Below are 20,728 nucleotides of genomic sequence, written 5' to 3'. Positions count from 1 at the left end.
TTACAGTAAAATCTTCCTGTACTCATGTACATATCCTTCACATGTTAAGAAGAGACCTAAAACATCCAGAATTTACAGAACAGCTTTTATGTTAGTCCATTTTATTGACTGAAAGTAGTGGAAAAGAAAAACTGATTGATTAGTTTTTCTTTCTTTCAAAGTAATGAAAACACAGTGGGAACTATTATAGCTTTAGTAGTTATAGTTTTGATAGAAAAAACATAAACCTGCAGCGTGATCTGTGTAAAACTGGGAAAAAAAAGAGTGGGAGCAGCACAGAAGGCACTAAATCGTCATCACCTCACAGAGAATCACTGACCTGGGAGGCCCAGGGTCACTGCTGTTCCCAGCAGAGAATAAGTTTCTCCATGTTTTTAGTCTGTGTGGTAGACTCTTATCTAGTCCTCAGTGAGTTTAAATTAATGAGACAAGTGCAAAAGCAGTGTCAGGAGATGGCTCCAGAAATCAGGCTTATATCAGAGTTTCTAGAATTAAATTGATCTCATGCCTCGAGACTAGACTGAGGAGTGAAAAGAAGCTTTATCACAGAACTTTATGATTGCATGGTACATCAATGTGAAAAACAAACAAACAAGCAAACAAAAAAAAAAAACAAACAAAAAACCCCACAAATGACAAATGATCCGTAACTAATCATCTAAATAATATTTAGCAATGAATTTTAATTTTAATTTTCAAAATAAGGATAATTCTGTTGAGTTAAAACTTCAAATACATATTCTTTTTTTGGTAACCATTGCTAAAGCATCGAATCAATTAGAGCAGAATCAGAAAATATTTTGGATACGGAACTATAGCCATTCCATCATTAGAGACTTGCTTGATAGTTCTTAAATTTTGCATGCAACATGACGACAACCCCAATCACATCTCTAGACTGTATAAAAACAAAACAGACAAACAAAAACTACTTGGCCACAACATTATGGCCACAAGAAAACCTGAAACCCACAGAACCAGTGTAGAATGAGCTCAAATGAAGGGTCCTAACCCCGCTGCTACAAAAGGCAAAATGATTTTGGGAAAAAACAGACTTCTAATTTTCCTGATGATCAGTTTGCAAAGCTGTGATCAAATCGGAATGAGAGGCCTCATGCTTGACTGCTTGACCTGTATTTCTCTTGCAGAAATATGGAGAAATATTGACTTCATGACATCATTGTATGTCAAAATCTCCTTAAACCAAAGCTGAGTTCATGTGTGTGTACATGTGTTCATGGCAGACTACAGTATGCTGCTTTCAGTAAAGGACAATAAAAAAAAAAAAACCTCTGTCATGGCATAAACACCCAGAAAGTTCATTATCTGTCTGTAACCTCTCTTCGCAGTGAAGATTAATCATTTTCTAAATACTAACAAGCTAGGTGCACCCTGCCAATCCTTAGATGGCCTTGGTGTGTGTTTGCCATCCACTCACCCACAATGAGTCTCTCTGTGTCGGGAAGCTGCTTGAAGAGTTTCCTAAAGTCCTCATTGCGCTGCTTGTATGTTGGACTTAGCACCTGCAGTGACAGGCAGAGTCAGAAACACAACCCCCCCCTCCACACACACACAAACACACACACGAATAAACGGTTCCCAAACTTATTCTCATCGCCATGCTCGCTCACGAGTATCTCATCTCTGCCACAAAGCCCAGGTTATTTGTTTCTATGAGCATGTGAGACAACCTTGTGAAAACCACCCACAGCTTTGAAGGGACGCCTGATTTTAGTTGGTCATATTTTTCTCTGTGGGGGATTTTGACAGGTGCTGGAAATGGAAATATAGTAAATGGCAAGCAGTAGAATGCAATAGGAGCGGTTTTCAAGGGTGCATCATTACTGATACTTAATGACAGTGTGACTTCCCTGCAAAGTTAGGGGGGGGTGTAGATCAGTTGATACATTCCCAGCTTGAGTTTCTAATTTATAATGTGAGTTCTGCAATCAGAATTATGGAGATCAACATAATTTTGTCAATGTGGCTTTTGTTCTGAGGCAAGGGGCCGGACAGCTGATGAGCATATCTAAACATGCTTGACATGCTAAGCCGATCTTAGCTTCAGGAAAAAAATCTTAAATATCATCCTTATTTTTTATGCCTTCCTTGTCTTCAGCTGACTTCACGATAGCAGGACAAGTCTGTGATGTGTAAAACCTCCAAATATGCACCAAAGTGAGGGCTCTCATCATATGTGCCAGATGCTTCCCTTCAACAGGAAATTGGCAGGAAACAATAGCTTCCAATACAGTAACAAGAGGTTCACTGACAAAAGGAAATGCATATTCTTTTGGAGAAGGGCTGCTGGGGGAAAAAAAGAACAGCGTGTTCATGTAAAGGTTTAAGCTGATATTAAGATACTGTTTGGCTGGATCTCCTTCTGCTCTGAGAAACACAAGGGGGGTGAAAAATAGCTGCTTTGACAACATGTGGGTGACAACTCTGGCATGAATCGCGCACACCAACCCTTCTCTGTATCTAGAAACATCCAAACAAACACCTACACTGTTGATATAGTCACATCGTAACCTGATGATCTCTCCTCACAATTGAACTCTGTGAAGCTCTACAAGGCTTCAAACAGCTATGACTCATAACCAAGCCAGTGGTTTTATTTAGTGCCAGGGAATTACCACAGAACTACACATACAGCAGGACACAGCAAAGACAAATCCAGCTATAAAGCTGTTTAATTGACTCCTCTCTTGTGATTTGTCCTTTTAGAGCTAAAATGAAAAAAAAAACCAAATAAAAAAACATTCCAATTCCTCTTCTCTTACTCTGCTTGCTGTTTACAAATGTAGGTCGACTTACAGCAGGAATATCCTCAGTGTCCCAATCGGGGTCCTGAAGGTCTGACGCAGCCCAGCCCCACTCCCAACCCCATTCCCCTCTAGCTGGACCCTGCAGGAGCCACCCTGCCAATGCTTCATCTAGCTCCAGCACGGCCTCCCACTCCGACATCGTACAATCTTCATCCAGCTCCGCATTCATCGCGCCAGCTCCTTTTTTTGGCGCCTGGATGGAAGAAGATTTTCCTAACCGTGGCTCAGTGGGCTCCTCTGACGTTGGGGCGACTTGTCAGTTAAGAGTAAGTTTGGAAAAATAAGAAAAAGCAGATAGAAAGTCCAGTTGTTTGGAAGCAGCAGTGTACGCCCCCTCCGCTGTGGGAGCTGCTCTTTTTCAGTGCTGAGCAGTGGACACGGCGCACTCCAGCCACATGATCCTTCTGTTATCGTTCTCTCTCACTTCCTTTCACACACACAGGGAGAGGAGTTATGGCCGTTGCCCTCTAGTAACCCCAGCCAACAAGTCCTTTATTATCATGCCACAAGCTCTTTTCTCCCCCCCCCCCACCCTCTGCTTACTCCTCCTTGTAAGTGTGTAAGCAGAACGTGTGTGTGTGTGTTTCGTGCTGTCCAGGTCTCGAGTGCCTTGTAATTACTCTGTTTACAAGCAGCAGAGAATGAGGTAAGTTTACTTTGTGGCGAGTTCTAACACAAGTATGGATTCAGCTTGAAGGAGAGAAGCTGAGAGGATAGAAAACAGATTAAAGAAAAGGAAAGAAACTGTTTTCAGTCCGTTGAAGTACGTGTCAAGTCCATCTTGCTGTCTGCCAAAGTGATTGAATTATAGAGAACAGATGTGAGTGTAACCTCCAGTTACCTCCGCCTGGAAAACAACGCCATCAATCTTGATACGGTCACGAGCCACAACGCAGCGGCTGGGCTAAAATACAGTACACGAGACTTTGCTTATGTTTTACAGTCGATATGTAAGAGGATCTGCTTACATGCAGACCAAAAGTATCAAGATAAGCTGATCATTGGCGATCCGAAGACACAAGAGGGTTTGAATGTGTTTCTCTGAGCCTCGGTTTGGAGGTCATTCATGTACTCCGAATGCCTGATCCTTCTCAGTTTCTCTGAGCAGATGTCAAAGGTGCAAAGATCACTGTACCCATTTTAGCAACCTCTTAAAAGAGCACGACTGCTGCATGTCCTTCAACTCGTCTACACTTTCAGTTGTATGGATGGTGGGAACATCTGAACATCTGATGGTGATTATTAAAGAACTAAAAAAAAGCAAAATGCTTGATTTTCGTTGCCTCCTGCTAGATGGAACCCAATTTTAACTGGCGTTTAACCTTTCCATTTTCCCCCTCTGTTCTCTTATTGACCTGACTCTCCAGAGACAATCTGAACTGGTAAGAAACAGCCTTCAAAATAATCTTGAAAAACAACTTTAGTTTAAGACTTCCCGCAGCAAAACAACACCTTTGTCTGCTTTGCAAAGGCCTTTACATCATTTGGATAAATCTTCAGTGGAAATGATGATTCATTCTTCAGCATAGTTGTTGTATCTGTGCCTAGAAACTAGCTTTTATTTCTGCTCTTTAACTCTATATGATAGATCAAGCAAAGAAAGAGGCCATTGTAAAGGATGCAGCATCCACAGTTCATGTGACTCTATGAGACTTGGGATGAGGTAGGTTTGCTGATATACAATGTGTATTGATCTGGTTGATAATTAACTAGTTGGGCAAACAGAAGGAGATGGAGGAGACTGGTACTGTAAACCAGGGTGTGGACTGGATGTGTGTGTGTGTGTGTGTGTGTGTATGTGTGTGTGGTCATTCTAATGACTATAAATAAAACCATCTTATTTTAATGCAACTGAATCTAATTTGATTAGAAGTGAGGTGAGCTGGCAAGGTCTTTCTGACTCTTCCAGCTCACCTGAGTGATGAAGCTCTGCCTTGTTTGTATCCGTTTTTTTTTTTTTCCCAAAAACAGAAACTAACTCAGTTCGCCGACTGCCTAAAGTGCTGACACCAGTTGCCAACTTCCTGCAGCCAGTGACAAACTCGTGGAAATGCAAAAGCGAATGAACAGGCACTTTCTGATGGTGGCGACTGTGCAGGCCTCTTGCAGGCTCACACCTGGCATCAGGATGGATCAGCGAGGTTTCAGTGCCATGGGAGGTCATTGCTGCTGTGTTGCGGTGCACTTGCACACATGCACACACTATTTGACATGCAGAACAACAAAAGTGCAACACTTATAGATACATTAGGAGCTAAATGAACTCAAATGATCAGCTGGACATTATTCACTGATTGATTAGTTTAGTTCTAAAGTTCTAGTAGTTCTAATGATGTGTAAACATCAGTGTACAAGATATCATGACAGCAGCCCTGGTATGATGCACATCTTCTAAATGGCAATATAACATGCAGTTACTCTGCTTAAGAGTAATATATATGTAGAAATATTCTTTTTAAATGAAGATCATAAACTCCTTAAGAAAACTGAGCACTTTTTACGAAGAATGAGCTAAATTAAAAAACAATAAACTGTGAAAATTTCTGTCTGTACTGCCCTTCTTGGTTCAGTATGAAATGTAGCTTTCATCTTTACATTAATTTGTGCATATCTAAAAAAAAAAAAAAAAAAAAAAAAAAAAAAAATCAAACCTTAAAATCAAATGCCTTAAGATATCAAATTTTTTATTCAAGAGGAACCAGACTAATGTAGCAGTTGTACAAACTAACTGATTAATATGCAACATAAAACACACCATGATTCATTTATAGCATATTTACATAAGATATTACCCAGTGTGGTAATGTGACTCGCTGGTGTGTCAGTAACAACAGTGTGGGTTGATGTCACTTCATTCCAAAACAGAAACCCTTTGTTCTTGACTTTAAAAAGAAACTCTCTTTAAATCTTTAATATTAATTTGTTAACTTATTCACTGAGGCAGAAGTCTGAGAGACAGAATCATCTTTTCTCCAGTGGCTGCAACAATCTGTACACAGATACAGTTTAGTCCTAGACTGTGTCTGCAGCAACAGGATAATACTGCTGTGACTGCTGCAGATCATATCCCAGTAAAGGATTAGTAGCTCAGAGAGGCAACTTTAGGTGCTCACGGTCATGTAGGTGGTTCACCTCTTACAGAACTGCAAACCACAATAGGTTACACTGCTTCTCAACCAGAGAGAGATAAGACATCATCACAATGAAAATCATTAAAAAAAAAAAAAAAAAAAAAAAAAAAAAAAAATCAATTCTTAATTTTGTTTTATCAACAGAATAACAGGTGATGTTGAGGACTTGAACAAAGGAAAATAGAGATTTCTATTTAAAGCAAATTACAACACAAAGGTTGCAGAAATAAAATGGGTCCAGTACTCAGACCATACTGTAAAGCAGATTTGTTTCTAAAACACAGAAAGTAACTTTTAAAACCTTTCTATTGGTGACAATCCTCTTTTCCCCGGAGTCTCTCTTCTCTCTCCTTTTAAAGTCACAGTGAGAAAGCCAGTGCCTCCATGGCTTAAGTTTATAATATTTAAAAAGAACTACAGGGCAGACTGAAGCCAGCATTTTGTAACTTCTTTTCTCCCGTTGCAGCCATGAATGTCTTGTGTAAATATGTGTCACTTTTACTTCAGATTGGACAAAAAACAGTTTTTCAAGATGTTACAGGATTTGGGCTGCTTCTCCTGATATCTTGTATACTTGCTGTACACTGTGCTAATAGCTACTTTGTCTAAGTTTGACATTCACTATTAGACACTGTTAGATTTATGTACTGGTTATGCTCTGTTCTGAATAGTAGGTTAAACAGGAAGTGAGAGGTTTTTAATAGCTCAGTGTGATAGAGAAACCTTAAAGGAGCTTTCTGGACATCTTGGAACAAACCTCTTAGAAATACCAACACCTGTTCTCATTCTTTTCTTTCTTTGTTTTGAAGTTCTATTTTATTCTTTTCTTTTCTAATCTTTTAATAACTATGGGGAGATGTTTTTCGGATCTAGATATCATAATACCCAGACCACAAAGCCAAATGTTGCGGGTGTCCATGTAGACTAAAACATATGGGACAGAGTATAACAGAGGAGACAGACCTCGAGCTAAATCATCCAGAGGCCCTTATAATGGTTTGTTGACTTGTTTAGTACAGTGAAAAGCTCAGTGAGCTTGTTACCACCTGTTGCATACCAGAAATAGAAGTTTGAGTGTTGACAGGGCTTTGACCACATCTGAGGGACTTGTTGAACACAAATCCAATGACACCATTACTGCCAATATGACAAGAATACAATTTAATACATCCACGATGAAAGAAGAAGCATAGCAAACTAAGTGGCATAAGTTGGACAAATATTTGAAATATGTCTGTTTCAACAGAGCAAAATAACCTTCAGAGTGTGGCTTTTCAACAGGGTGGTAACAACACTGTGGGAAGTCAATGGAATGACAATCAGGAAGGAGGGATACTGAAATCCCAACAGTCTGAAAGCAAGAGAGACGGAAAGATAATCCAGGTTGCACAAGAATACGAGTCATGCTTACTCTCAGGATGTGTTGCCTTTCATGCTGGGGAGAGTATACACAGGGGGAATAAAACAACAAAAAAAGAAATAAAATGGGAAAATTTGCAATAAAAAAAGAACACTCCTGGAAAAACTGTGTTTGACAACAACACTCATTCCTGCTCCGTCTGTGGGCTAAGCCTAAAAAACAGCCAACTGTTCACAGTAAAAGTTGGTTTGACAACAATTAAGCGCTGGTCTGTGGTGGGCTCAAAGAAAGTGTCCGTACACCACCTTGTGGTGCAAAAGAAAAACTGCAATACTCATGCTTTGATAAGACAATCCTGTCTTGGACTTCTAAATATAAACTTCTATCTTTAACTTACTACATGGCAGTAATCTCCCCCTTTTTTTTTTAAAATAACCTACATTAGGAGACCTACCTACTGCTTTCTAAACCCATGCTAATCCCTGCCGGCAGGACTAGTAACCCACACTAGATTTGGTGCTCCAGTAAGCAGGGTCATGGACAACAACCTTTCATCTCCTAAGCTGCACACTTCCAGCAGTCAACATACATGAAGTAAACACTCATCAGCACACATAGACACACCTCCAATGATAGAAAAATACATTAAGGTGTGAAAAAATAATAAAAAAGCAAAGTGTGACTTACATTGTACCAGCTTTGGCTCTTCTGTGGAAAGAGAGAGAAAGAAGATCCATTGAAGCAGGTCTGTTGACTGATACACTTATAAAGACAAAAGTGTGATACATCATTGTCTTGCTAATAACAGGTAACAGCAGGCGTAACCTGTTGTTACAACATTGTTCACCCAACTGATTTAAGAAACATGAAATTGTTTCACCTTCAGGATTTTGTACCAATGACAACACAAGGCTCTGTATAATGTTACATTAATATGAATGTAACACATAATAAAATATTTGAGTGTCACACTCCATCATTTATTGATTTGTGTTCTTGTTATTCACATTCAGTTCTTGCAGTTTTATAACAGCAGAGGGCAGTAGTGAGGTTTCTTAACCATTAGTATGACGAAACAATGTTTACCACCCACATAAACACACCTTCCACTCTTACTGAGCAAAAGTCCCAGAAAGGAACCGTGCAGGTGGTCATTCACAGGGTAAAACAAATAAAAGGACTTCCAATGGGGGAAATATGAGAAATAATGGGGGAAAAAAACAACAACACAGGAACCTGGCATCATAGAGAAAGTTGATTATCATAACGAAGAAATGCTCCCTTTTTTGTTAGTTTAGTTAAAAAAAAAAAAGAAAAAGAAAAAAAAAAAGACTTTTTTTTCCATTTTCAGACATTTTTACGATGAATAATTGGATTTTGAGTAGCAGGACCACTGTTAAACACTGCAGGCCATGTGACGACTTTTGACCTGGCAGATAATCAGCTTTGGATATGACCTCAAAACATGCACCAGGAGCTAAATGAAGCCCTGCTTATTGTAAATCTGTCTGCTCAAAAACCTGACACATGGCAGAGTTTTCTCTGTATTCGGCAGGGTTTGGTGGTCAGCTGCTATGTGTGGTGCGAGCGAGCACTGAGCTGCAGCGGCAGACACAAGGCCTGGCGGTGACGATAGCTGAACTAATGTGGGCTAATCTGATTTGAAGGTGACAGAGACATGAGAGAGGAATTACTTTCAGGCCACTCCGTGGATAAGGTGTGCCTGCTTATCAGTTTCATTGTGTTTGACTTTGTGTGACTGCACCATGTGAGATTGTTAGATTGATGACATCATTGTTTCCACAAAGAGTATTAATACTGTGATTGTATACAAGTGACAGACTTGTACGCAGATAATAGAGAACCAGAGACAGAGAAACCACAAAACAGAAAATTTTTATTTCGTTTTAAAACTTTTCTATGGCTTATACTGGGTCAAATCTGCTTATGGAACTCTAAATTACATGATCCATCTTAAATTTCAGTTTATTTTCTTTTAATTGAATGGTTTCAAAGGAATAAAGACTAAAATTCCAGGGCCATCTCAGAATTATTCATAAAAGTCAAGCAATGCAGCTGCAACATTTTACCTATTGTAGATGCAATAAAAGTTCTGCAGATGATTACTAACATTATGACTGTTTTAAGGTTGTTGACTTGGTGCCATTGATGGCACTTCAGCTTTGCTTTGCTGTGGAAAAAACAGAAGTCACACTGAGTAAAGATCTTCTTTGTGATAAAGTGAAGCCAGTTATGAAAATGGAAAAATAATTAAAATTGTCTGGGTGCATGAAAACTGATGGCAAGCAAGTCTGTCTACATTTAAAAAATATCTAAACTGCTTGATCTGGCATTGCTCCAAGTCAGGAGTGTCCAATAAAAGATGACACTGACATCTTTGATTTAGGTTTAGAAGGCTAAAGCCCTCCTTTAAAACAAGTATGTTTGTTTATTTAGGCAAAGGGGGAATGGGAAAACCAATGCCTTTCATGGGTAAGGCTTTAGATGTGGTATATTTCTATTCAAGTGATGGCGATGAAGGATCAGGTAGTGGAAATTAACAAGGCCATAGCCTTCATTAGATAGAACATAACTATGGTATCCTAGATACCATGGGAACAAGATGAAGCCTTCCCAAGGGACAGATGCACTGAAATTAGTGTCCACATAGGGCCTCATTTGTGCATTCCTTACCCTTTCTTTCCTGCATGGGTTTGTACAGATAGTTTAGTTGGAAGAGGCTAGCCTCATCCTGGTGGCTTTCAACTGGCAACAGAATACAAAGTTCAAAGAAATTACATCCTTTTTTCTGGGAAAAGTCATTTGCTGCCAGGTGATTTGTAGGCAGGCTAAAAAGCTGCCTTACACCCTCCTTAGGATTGTTAGTTACTATTGAGTGTCCATCTTATTCCTGCTTGGGAGAGTGGCCTAAGCTGTGGCCCCACTCCCAAACTAAAGGTTATTTCTGTAGCTGTCTTAGAATTAAGCATTAAATTAAGAATGCATTTCTTCAACAAAAATCTGAGCTTCTATATTGTTACAAATGATTCCAGAAATGTAGCCACACGTTATTTTTGCATTTGTTCGTGCTGTAGGAGGACAAGTATTTTAAGATGTTGCTGGTACATTGTTCTCGTAAAATGTAGATGGATTATAAAAGCTGTTTAAAATAGTTGCAAGTAAGTATTGCAAGAATACTATTTTCCTTTAGGCTTTATGACTTTTTTTCCTACTATACAGGCTACTTCTGTATTACTTGGAAATAAAGCAAATATTGCTCATCTAATATCTGTGGTGCTTATGTTGGTCTCATAAGACAATGCATCAATTGTTTTTGTAATGCAGAAAATATTCTTTTGAATTTTAGGTTTCTTTGCTCCAAACATTTAGAGATGCTCACTTTTAATACTGGCTCCACACAACAACATGGTTACTGGTTTGAGTCTCAGCTGGGAAGGGTTTGAACAGTGGCATTTATGTGTGGATTTAGCATGTTCTCTTATGTGTGAGTGGGTTTTCTTCAGGTACTCCAGATTCCTCCTACAGTTCAAAGACATGCATGTTAGGTTAAGTCATGGGTGTCAAACTCCAGTCCTCGAGGGCCGGTATCCGGCAGGTTTTTGTTGTTTCCCTCTTTCAACACAGCTGATTAAAATCAAATGGACCCAGCAGCTTCTTGTCAACCTAATTATGAACTTGTGAGGTGTGTTGGAGCAGGGAGACAACAAAAACCTGCAGGATACCGGCCCTCGAGGCCTGGAGTGTGACACCTGTGGGTTAAGTGGTCACACTAAATTCTCCTGAGGAGTGAGTTTGATTGTTTTTTTTCTCTTTTATTGGCCCTGTGATAGACTGGCAACCTGTCCATGGTGTACCCTTCCTCTCATCTGCTAATTGCTGGGATGGGCTCCAGCAATTAGCAGGCATATTGTAACAGTAGTACTGAAAATGGATGGATGGATGGATGGACAGATAGATGGATGGATCGTACTTGTAATATATATTTTTCTTTTATCAGTTCTTCTGGTTGTGATTTCATAACTGAGAACTCCAAAATTTCTCCACTTCTCTGTCAAGCAGTCATTTTCGATGAAAGTAATGAAATAAGGGAATTTTTTGAAAGACTCTTGGCTGGCTATAAAAAGCGTTTACAAGCTGTCATACTTGCCAAAGGGGGGAGTACAAGGTACTAACTTTACAGGGTGCCCAAACTTTTACAGATGCCATTTTTTGTTTTCTGTTATTTTGAAAGTTTAAATGGTGGAAAAAAAAAGATCTAGCTTTTTTGACATGTTATAAGATTGTCTAATCTGTAATTTGACACCTTTTGGAGGTTTTCTGTCTTTTGTTGACTTCTTTTTGCACATTAAAATAAATTTTTACCAGGGGTGCCCTAACTTTTGATCCCCACTGTAAGTTGAATTATACCTCAAAAGATGCCTATTTTGTGTCTTTGTTTATACATAAATACACAAAGTTTAACCATGAAGTTGCTGAAGGTTTACAGATTTTATGTCCGTGGCCACAAATACTAATGTAACTATTTTCGGTTTAGGGTTTAAACACAAACTGTCTTTTTAAATAAATTCAGGAAGTGGGAAAAACAGGAAATGACAACAAGGCCGGAAACTGGACGAGGGGAATCCTTTAGTAGCACATCTACATTATAAAGGGAAAAGAGGGCTAAGGGGGTTGAAGAGGGCTGGTAGGGATTGTCAATAGTTCAGATGAAAAAAGAAGAAATGCTTACTTTAATCAGGTTTAGTCTGTCATACTGAAAGAAAATTAAAGAGAAAACAAAAAGTTAACCAAGGCAGTGAGTAGAATGGACATAGACAAATGGAAAATGAGAAAGAGAAAAAGCTGAGTCTGAAGACAACTCTACTATTACAAAGTGTTATTAAGGTTATGCTGAAAATGTCACCGAACAACTAAATCTGACTCTTCATCTGGCTGGCGTGTTACATGGGAGGCCTGATTGATTATTTCATTGCCATCATCACTGTTGCCATCATGAATCCATTCATGCAGAGAAGCACAGTGCCACAGTATATTGCAGAGTGCTCTCTTTGATTCATTCTGAATTAGGGTTAGGGTGATCAAGCTCACGTTGCTGCAGTGACCTCATGCCTTGGACAGGCTCATGTGACCAATGCAGTCCAGAAAGGCTTATGTGTGTGTGTGTGTGTGTGTGTGGGGGGGGGGGGGGGGGGGGGGGGGTTGCAACAGAGTTTGATGTGGACAGGACTGTGGCACAGAAAAAAAAATAGTGATGTAATCAATTTGTATCTGATTGTTTGTATGCATAAATGCATAGCCGCAAATAGGCCACACTACTGTTCTTCAGACCAATCTCCAGATTACTGATGCCCCTTTTGTCACAGTATGGATCATGTTTTGACACAATAAGCATAAAAGTCTTCATAGCAGTGCTTGACATCTACTACGATCCCAATTTTGTTGTAGTAATTTGTTTAGTAATTTTAGGTTTGTTGGTATGTACTAAGAATGAAGATAGCGGCTGGTGCAAATGTGTTGGCAACGTCCTATTTAAATTGGGATTTTGCACATTTCATGGTTTGCAGCATGGTGAGTTTGGAGAGAAAGCGCAAAAGGAAATTTGACCGTATGGAACTGGAGATGTTGGTTGATGAAGCCAAATGACCTTCAGCAAATAAATCTGCCTGCCACACAGGATATTAGTAGGTGAACAAAAGAAAAATCCACGTATAGTAAAAAAATCTGGAAATAAAACAGGTGAGGGTGCATGTATGCTCATTATGTGCTGGTGGCACAAGCTCCACATAGGTGCAATCAATTGCTCCTGTTACTTTGGGAAATCCAACTACTGCAAAAAAGCCTTGATTGATCTTGTTGAATGTCTGCAGAGTGAATGGAAACGCACATGGCATTTAGCACATGTAAAAACATGATTAAGAGAGCCTATCCTGAGTTAATCCAACAGCTTCAAAAAGGCAGTGCTGGACAAGTGATACATTTTGATGATTGTTTCCTCATTTGTCCTAAAAATATTCACATGAGGGTGAAAATTGTATTCTCTGTGTCTCCATGCTTGGTTTCAATGTCTCTTTCTTTCAACAATAACTGAAGCCATTTTTTTAGAATTACGCCCACAGACTGTTTGCACCTTGCTTAGAAATGTGTTTAATATAGCTGCAGTTTCTATAAGCCAAACTGATTTTAGGTTTGTTGGATCACTTAGTAGGTGCTAAAATAATATTTTTGCATTTTCTCCTCCTGACAAATGCCAAATTGTGAGTCAGTTGCCTTATATTGCATATTCACTGCAGCAGTTGTACTACTGGATGCAGACTCAGCATTTTGCACCACTGAAAGACCCTTCAGTACGGCTGTTAGAAAATCAGTTTGTACGTTTTTTGTCAGCGTGCAATGACTTTGCACCCTTGGTGGTTACTGGTTACTTAGTCGTAAAAAGAATTTTTAAAAAAAAGGGTGGGATGGGGGGGGGGGGGGGGGGGGGGGGGTGAGGTCATGACAAAAAACATATTAAATCGATAAAGCTGCAGTATGGCCAGTGTACCAAACCATGACACCAGTCTGCAGCTTTTTTGCAGGCTGGGTAGTGGTATCTTTGGGCTGTGGTTCAAGAAAATGAGGGGAAGGGATTCCCTTATTTTCTTACAAGGCAACACAAAGGCTGTCCAAACATGATGATATACATCTGGACATACCATTATTTGCATATTACAGTTTGCTACAAAATTTGAAACGTATAAATAACCTATCTAAAAACATGTGTGACTTTGTGCCTTTTTTCTCATTTTCTTTCATTTGGAAAAATAAAATGGAGCAAATCTTCATCTGACATTCCTCTATGGTAACTAAGATAAGTACAGATTTTGGGAAGTGTCATTAGGGAAACTGCAAAGTCAAACATCCCTGGAGAAATACTGAAAGGAAAAGACAGCAAGGGGAAAAGGAAATATCCATCCGCCATGTATGTGGGTGTAGATGGGATTTGTGATGGTGGAAGTGTGCATAGGGTGAAGGCTGGCTTCAGGCTGAAGCATAGCAAACTTGGCTGGGACATTTTCACAGAGCAGCTCACAAGACAGGAGGTGTTGCAGAGGGAGGGCGGGTACAGAAATATTTGAAGAACAGAAAAAGAGTAATGCTTACTTTGGAAAGTCGCTTGTGAGACTAGCATGCAAACAGGAGAAGAACAAAGAAAAAAATCAGAGAGAAATGAAAACTAAATGAAAAGAACTGCAAGAAAGAACAGCTGAAAGAACCAACAGAAGAGCTGAACAGTCATCATCAGATGGAACACATTATCAATATGACATGTAGCCGCAGCAGGCTGGCAAAGAGAGAAGGCGTGCACACTGTGTTGAGGAGACAAAAGTAATTCAAAGACACAGTAACGAAGTGATTTAGCAGAAACAGATGAGGACAGAATGGAAGGGTAAATAAACGAGGATGGCTTACATGATGCTAAAATGAGAGCTACATGCTCCTTTGTGAGCTTCCTTCAATCGGAGGAATTCTACACATGTAGATGCGGATGAAGGGAATGGATGGGATTAAAAAGATATGCATGACTTGGATGCTACTCAGTACTACATTTCACATTCTTTCATTTGAAGTCATTGTTCAATCAGGATCAAAAACTCACATACTGACTGAATAAGTACTTACATTTAGTCAGTTAATTTGTTTTCTAATCTGAATGTGTGCTGCAGGATCTTACAACTTTATTTCAGGCCATGAATAGGTGAAGACAGTAATAGTCAACCGTAATCAAACAGGGGTTGTGTGAACTGAACTAAAAACTGTAATCAAGACAAGTGCTTGTTGTCCAAAAGGACAACCGTTATAGTCATGGCTCCTAAGTCACACAGCAAATCAATAACCAATCGGGGGATATATGTCCCTGCACTAGAAATAAATTGTTGTGTTATATAGCGATGGTTAAAACATATGGGCACATAAGAGAGTGAACACATCTTCGTGACTGTCACACAATCAATAAAATGAATCAAGTGTTACAAAATGTGAAAACGTCCATCTTTTTCTACAATCTAGAAGAAGATTTGATTTTTACTTGACAGTTATTTGGACTGTAAAACTAACCTTTAAGAGAAGTGTTGTTTGGCTAAAAACAGATCAAATGATCGCAACTAACCCTACTTATGTTTTTGTTTCAGTGCATATGGTACATATAACCTGGCTATGTTTTTAACCATAAAACTCAGTTGACACACTTGTGTCTTGTTGCCACCTTCAAAGTGTCTCCTGTCAGTTTGTAGTCTTAAAATACCATTTTGCAAATTTGGCACCTTAAGTTAGCACCTTATGGAATAAATGGAGAAATAGAACAGAATTTTGTTGACACATTAATAAGAAGTAATGCCCGTCTCTAACAGAGCTGTTCTCTTTGTATATACTGCTGCCATAATTTACCTCCCTTCAGATGGCATCATTCCCCTGTCCTCTTTGGCATATATTTGATTTTGAGGCTTAATAAATCTCTTCTCACTGTGTGTCGCTGTGTGCTACTGTTGCTCAATTTATCCATTTTCCAGTAAAAAAATGTCTGGCATAATTACCTGTATTTGGTCTGAAGCTTCCAAAAATGTTTTCCCACCAGACACAAACAGAACTTTGGTTCAGTTTGATCCATATGTGATCTCAAATTAAACTAAAGAGTCCGATAGGCCTAGACTGAACAAGTAAAAGGTGAAAAGGCACTTAGGCTATATCCTGAATAGTCGAATGTTTTTTTTTTTTTTTTTGTTATTTCAAGGACCATGTGCAGCCACATTGATGCCCCAGGCTGAGCAACAATTGCCATCCGTAGTCCTTCTGTTTTTCCATGTATATAAATCTGGCAACTTGTGTCCCCATAACCATAGTTAGATGGTGAAAATATTATGAGCAGCTTTATGCAGCACAAAATGTTGGGCAGTAATTGCCTGCTGGAAATGTTTCTTTGAAGTGCTGACTACATGGAGAAGATACACTTGAGCGTTCTTGACAGAGATCAGAGTTTAAAAAGAGTTTAAGTTAAAAAAAAATGTGAAGAGCTGCTTAGATCATTGTAAACTTGGCTAAAAGTGCACCACCACTCCAAATGTTCAGGCTTTCATCTATTTTTTTTTGCTTTTAGCTACTGAGAAATTTCCTCTCACCTTGGTGTTCTTTCCGCCACTTCGTGCTGACTGCACCGAGTATGTTCTCTGGACGACCTGCTCAGGTGTGGAGGGGGACTTGTCAGAGGAGTGATCTGAACCCTTCTCCACCATGTTCTCACCCTCCTGGCTCTGTGGTGTGGGAGAGCGCGAGCGTTTACGCAGGACTGGTGAGCAGGCTGGTGTGCTCTTGTTTGAGTTACTGGCAGTGCTAAAGAAAAAAGGAAAACAAAAAAAAAGATGAGGTGAGCTTAGTTAGAAAAATAAAATTCAAACTGATCGATCATTTTAATACTAATTCACAAAATTCCAAACTGATGTTCATCTTAAAATCAAACAGGTACATGAAATTCAAACAGCAATTTAGGAATTTAGAAAAGAGTGACAATAATCTCCAAATAAATTAAAATCAACAGCTAACAAGAGAGTGCTATTCATTCACAGGCCAGTGTGTACAGCAGCTCAACACATGAAAACAATTTCATCAGGTTTACATCACTTAAGGATTAACAGGCTTAAAGCACCCCTTGCTAACCTGGCTAACTCCTGAGCTAATATGGGAAGTAAGCAACAATAGCTGCCATGAGTAAAACAGTGAGTCGCTTCTGTAAAGAACTTCTGAGGATTTTAACACTGATGCACATTTTCCATCCATCCATCCATCCATCCATCCATCCAACAGCTTAGTCCAATTAAGAGTCGCATGGAAGCTGGAGTCTATCCCAACAGTCACTGGGCGAGAGGCAGGGTACACCCTGGACAGGTTTCTAGTTAGTGACAAATGCAAGGGTGTTAAATATTAATTGAACTTTCCCCATAAAGTTCTAACATTTTCTGCAATTTGCAAAACAACTAAAGTCACTCTGGTTGTATCAAGGCTTAAAATGGTCAGATACACTGAGAGGTGGGAATTGTGAGATGATTTTGATGTGTTAAACTGAACAACATGCCAGCGTTTATTATATATATTATATATATGCTTTATCATCTCCACTATCAATCCAACTAGAAAGGCAGCTGTCCTGAGACACCAAGTTCCTATCAGGTAACCTGTGTGATCAAGAGATAGAAACACACACACACACACACACACACACCAGTAGAGCAGCAGGAAACCCTCCCCTTTCCAACCACAGAAGCTAACAAAGGCCCTGTAAGTGATCAGTGCAGCAGCACGCCTGCAAGGCCCTGTTACTTGACATGGGGTTATACAAGCTGTTACGTCACAGTCGGCCAATGGCTCCTGTTAGTGGCCATGAATTACTGATTGCCACTTACATTGTGGACTTTAATGCAACTCAGAGTCCTGAATCATAAAGAGCAGCAGCGACAACTTCTGCATGACTGTCAGGACATGCTGTGCTGTGAGCTGCTGGGTTTTTAAAAGCAATGACATCACAGAACCATCACATCTGTCCAAAACAGACAGATTAATGATGCTCCTCTGGTGCTGTACAGAACCTCTGACATCAATTTATGAAAAACAGTCTGCTTTTTGTGTAATCAGTTTAACAGTGCATTGTCTGTGCTGCATTCATAGCTGATAAGTTCCTGCAGACAGGGATTAGAGTGAGTACGAGGAAGACTCTGGTCAAAGCTGCTGATGTCAGAAGAGAGCTGCAGTCAGATTTAATAATATCTGAATTTCACGTGAGACTTTGAAACAGAGAACCACATCTCACTTCCCTTTTTCTTGAGTGTATTTTAAATCAGTTTCTTTTTAATTGAGGACTGTGAATCAGGACACATAATGCGTGCAAAGATGACAAAACTGGGGCTTATTGATATTCAGCTTGACAAAAACATACAGCACAGTTGCATGCTGGAGAACAAATGAGCCCAACATTGGTTTAACACAGATGACAAGCAACCTAGACAACGCTTTATCTTACCATCAGTGACCTCCTGTCGTTTCAGCTACCACCTGTGTTTTCATTGCTCACCTATATTTTATTGTTAATGTTTTGTTTCAGAATGGTTTTCACTTTGTTAAAGATGTGTTCTTTATTTCAGCCTCACTAGCCTGCTGTCACAGCAACATACAAAGAAAATCCCTGCAGCTAAACATGCATAATGGTTGGATTAACCTGTTGATACCAGACATCCAGTGGGAGTGACGTGGCAGATAAATATGTATTGCACTCAGTCTCAGTACCTAAACATGTTATGCAGCATGGGAAAGCTAATATTCTTGACATCTGAATTATGTACACCCCTTCAGGCTATAATCATACAAGAAATGTAGATTTAGTAAACACTTTTTTCTGATCAGTTGCCAATATAGTTTATATTTGAAGCCATAGAGCAGATAGGGCAGCAGATGGTAATCCAAAAAAAACAAACAAACAAACAAAAAATAAACAAAAAACAAAACAACAAAAACTCTCATTTTTAATCTGCAACAGTCCAGTAAAAGTAATCCAGAAAAATATTAGGACCACAACCAGTTTTGCCCATAAAAACGTTTTTTTAGATAAAAACAGAAGGATTTTAAGAGGCTGAAAAGAAGCCTGCATTTGCCACATTTTCCATGACAAGCTGCAGAAGGGATTCTGTTGACATCCTGTGTGTTTTGACAGTCTGCAAAGAAAACCTCTGACAAAAATCCTTTTACATATAACATCAGTTTTTAAGTTTAGGCACTTGTTTGAACAGTTATATATTTGCAACCTACAAAGGACAAATGTTTAATGAATTTATAGGTGACTAGCTTTACAACAGATTTTATACTTAGTTACACCAACATCAGAATAAATCTCAAAGAATAAAGTCAGTTGGTGCCATTTAAGGTTGAAAAGCATGATGTTGTGACGATTATTCTTAAAATTTGCCAATATCTACTTATCATAGATCAGGGGTGTCCAAAGTTGGTCTTAGAAGGCCGCTGTCCTGCAGGTTTAGTATGTGTCACTGCTACCAACACACCTGAATCAAGGTAAATGGCTCCAATAGCCTATGACATTCTGCACAACAACTCATTAATTTAAGTCAAGTGTGTTGCATCCGGGACACCTGGATAGTCTGCAGGATTGTGGCCCTCCAAGACCAGAGCTGGACGCCCCTGTCATAGATCAATATCTTTCTATTTCCATAATCATGCAGGGCAGGCAAAACATGACACAACAGATTAATGTTAATCAAAAGTCCTTTTAAACCATAAAAACTAAGACAGAATAATCGTAGTTTCTCAAAATGAACTTTTCAATGGCCAGGGACAAAGAGCAGGAGAGCTTGATGACATCTGCTGAGTCATGCTACCGTATGTTATCTGTATCAGAGAAAATGCAACAACTGCAGAGTTTATTTGAAAATATTATGTGCAAATGTCTCTGTTTACATGTACAAATACAACAGAAACAAAACAGTTTACTTGTCTATACAGACAAAAACCTTGATTTTAATGCACTCTAACGTGCTTGTGTTAGTCATATCCTGGTTGATTACTGGTCTAACTGTCACTTAATCTGAACAGATCAGACTTTAAACCGGCACTACTGTGTATGATAAAATCTGGTCTTATGGATGTAAACAACTGAAGGAAAAAAACATGATATCCTCTGTTTATCTACTAAAGTCCAACGAATGAATGAACTGATCTAACAAAATGCAGTGGGACAAATAATGAAAAAAATATCTTTTGTATATTCTTGATACAGAAAAATGAGAACTTCTACTTCTACTATTACAAAACAGGAACTCACAGATCACCTTTCCTAAATCTGTCATCAACATACGAATGACTAAACCCAGTCAGCCATTAACACACCAGTTTGCGCTGTAAAGCAGAATAGAAGGTGTAGAAAGAAGGAACAAGCTGCTGATGCTAGCTCTGCACCAGAGCAGACAAAAGCATCCATCCCAAGCGCTTTGTTCTGAACTGCTGCATGAAACACAACACTCAGTCACAAAGCAGAGGTACCTGTTGGAGCATCATCTCTGCAGTGAGATGTCTGGGAAAAGTCATGAATGAACAACACTGACTTAAAAGCTACTGGTACTGCTACTGGTGTAATACCAGGCTGTAACAACAAACCTGGCAATGCTGTCAGTGTTGCTGCCACCGGGTGTAACAATAAGAGGACTACGCATTGTCTGTTGTTTAAAAGAGGCCTCCTGCGGTCAAAGTACGCAGTTAAACAGCACTTGAGAATACTGTTTCAGCACCACTTGTATAAAACTGTTGAGCTCTGTAGTTGCACTGAGTAGATAATGACAACTGGTTTTTACTGTTGAAAA

The 20,728-nt window shown here is 39.3% G+C and overlaps 1 protein-coding gene across 1 annotated transcript in view; it reads right to left on the bottom strand.

Moving 5' to 3' along the window:
- The window catches only part of gramd1bb (GRAM domain containing 1Bb), a gene marked incomplete at its 5' end in the record, with an annotated part of 80,368 nt that overhangs the window by 9,001 nt on the left and 50,639 nt on the right, over positions 1–20,728 (bottom strand). The window contains 6 exons of the mRNA XM_079246240.1: positions 1,439–1,523; positions 7,371–7,394; positions 8,007–8,027; positions 12,070–12,093; positions 14,481–14,501; positions 16,493–16,703. Of these exons, the coding sequence (XP_079102366.1) occupies positions 1,439–1,523; positions 7,371–7,394; positions 8,007–8,027; positions 12,070–12,093; positions 14,481–14,501; positions 16,493–16,703 (386 nt within the window). The remainder of the gene's footprint in view (positions 1–1,438; positions 1,524–7,370; positions 7,395–8,006; positions 8,028–12,069; positions 12,094–14,480; positions 14,502–16,492; positions 16,704–20,728) is intronic.

The sequence above is a fragment of the Telmatherina bonti genome, assembly GCF_933228915.1.
Source record: "Telmatherina bonti genome assembly, chromosome: 9".
NCBI lineage: Eukaryota > Metazoa > Chordata > Actinopteri > Atheriniformes > Telmatherinidae > Telmatherina > Telmatherina bonti.
The sequence above is the reverse complement of the archived record's forward strand: the minus strand, read 5'-3'. Positions and strand labels throughout refer to the sequence as shown.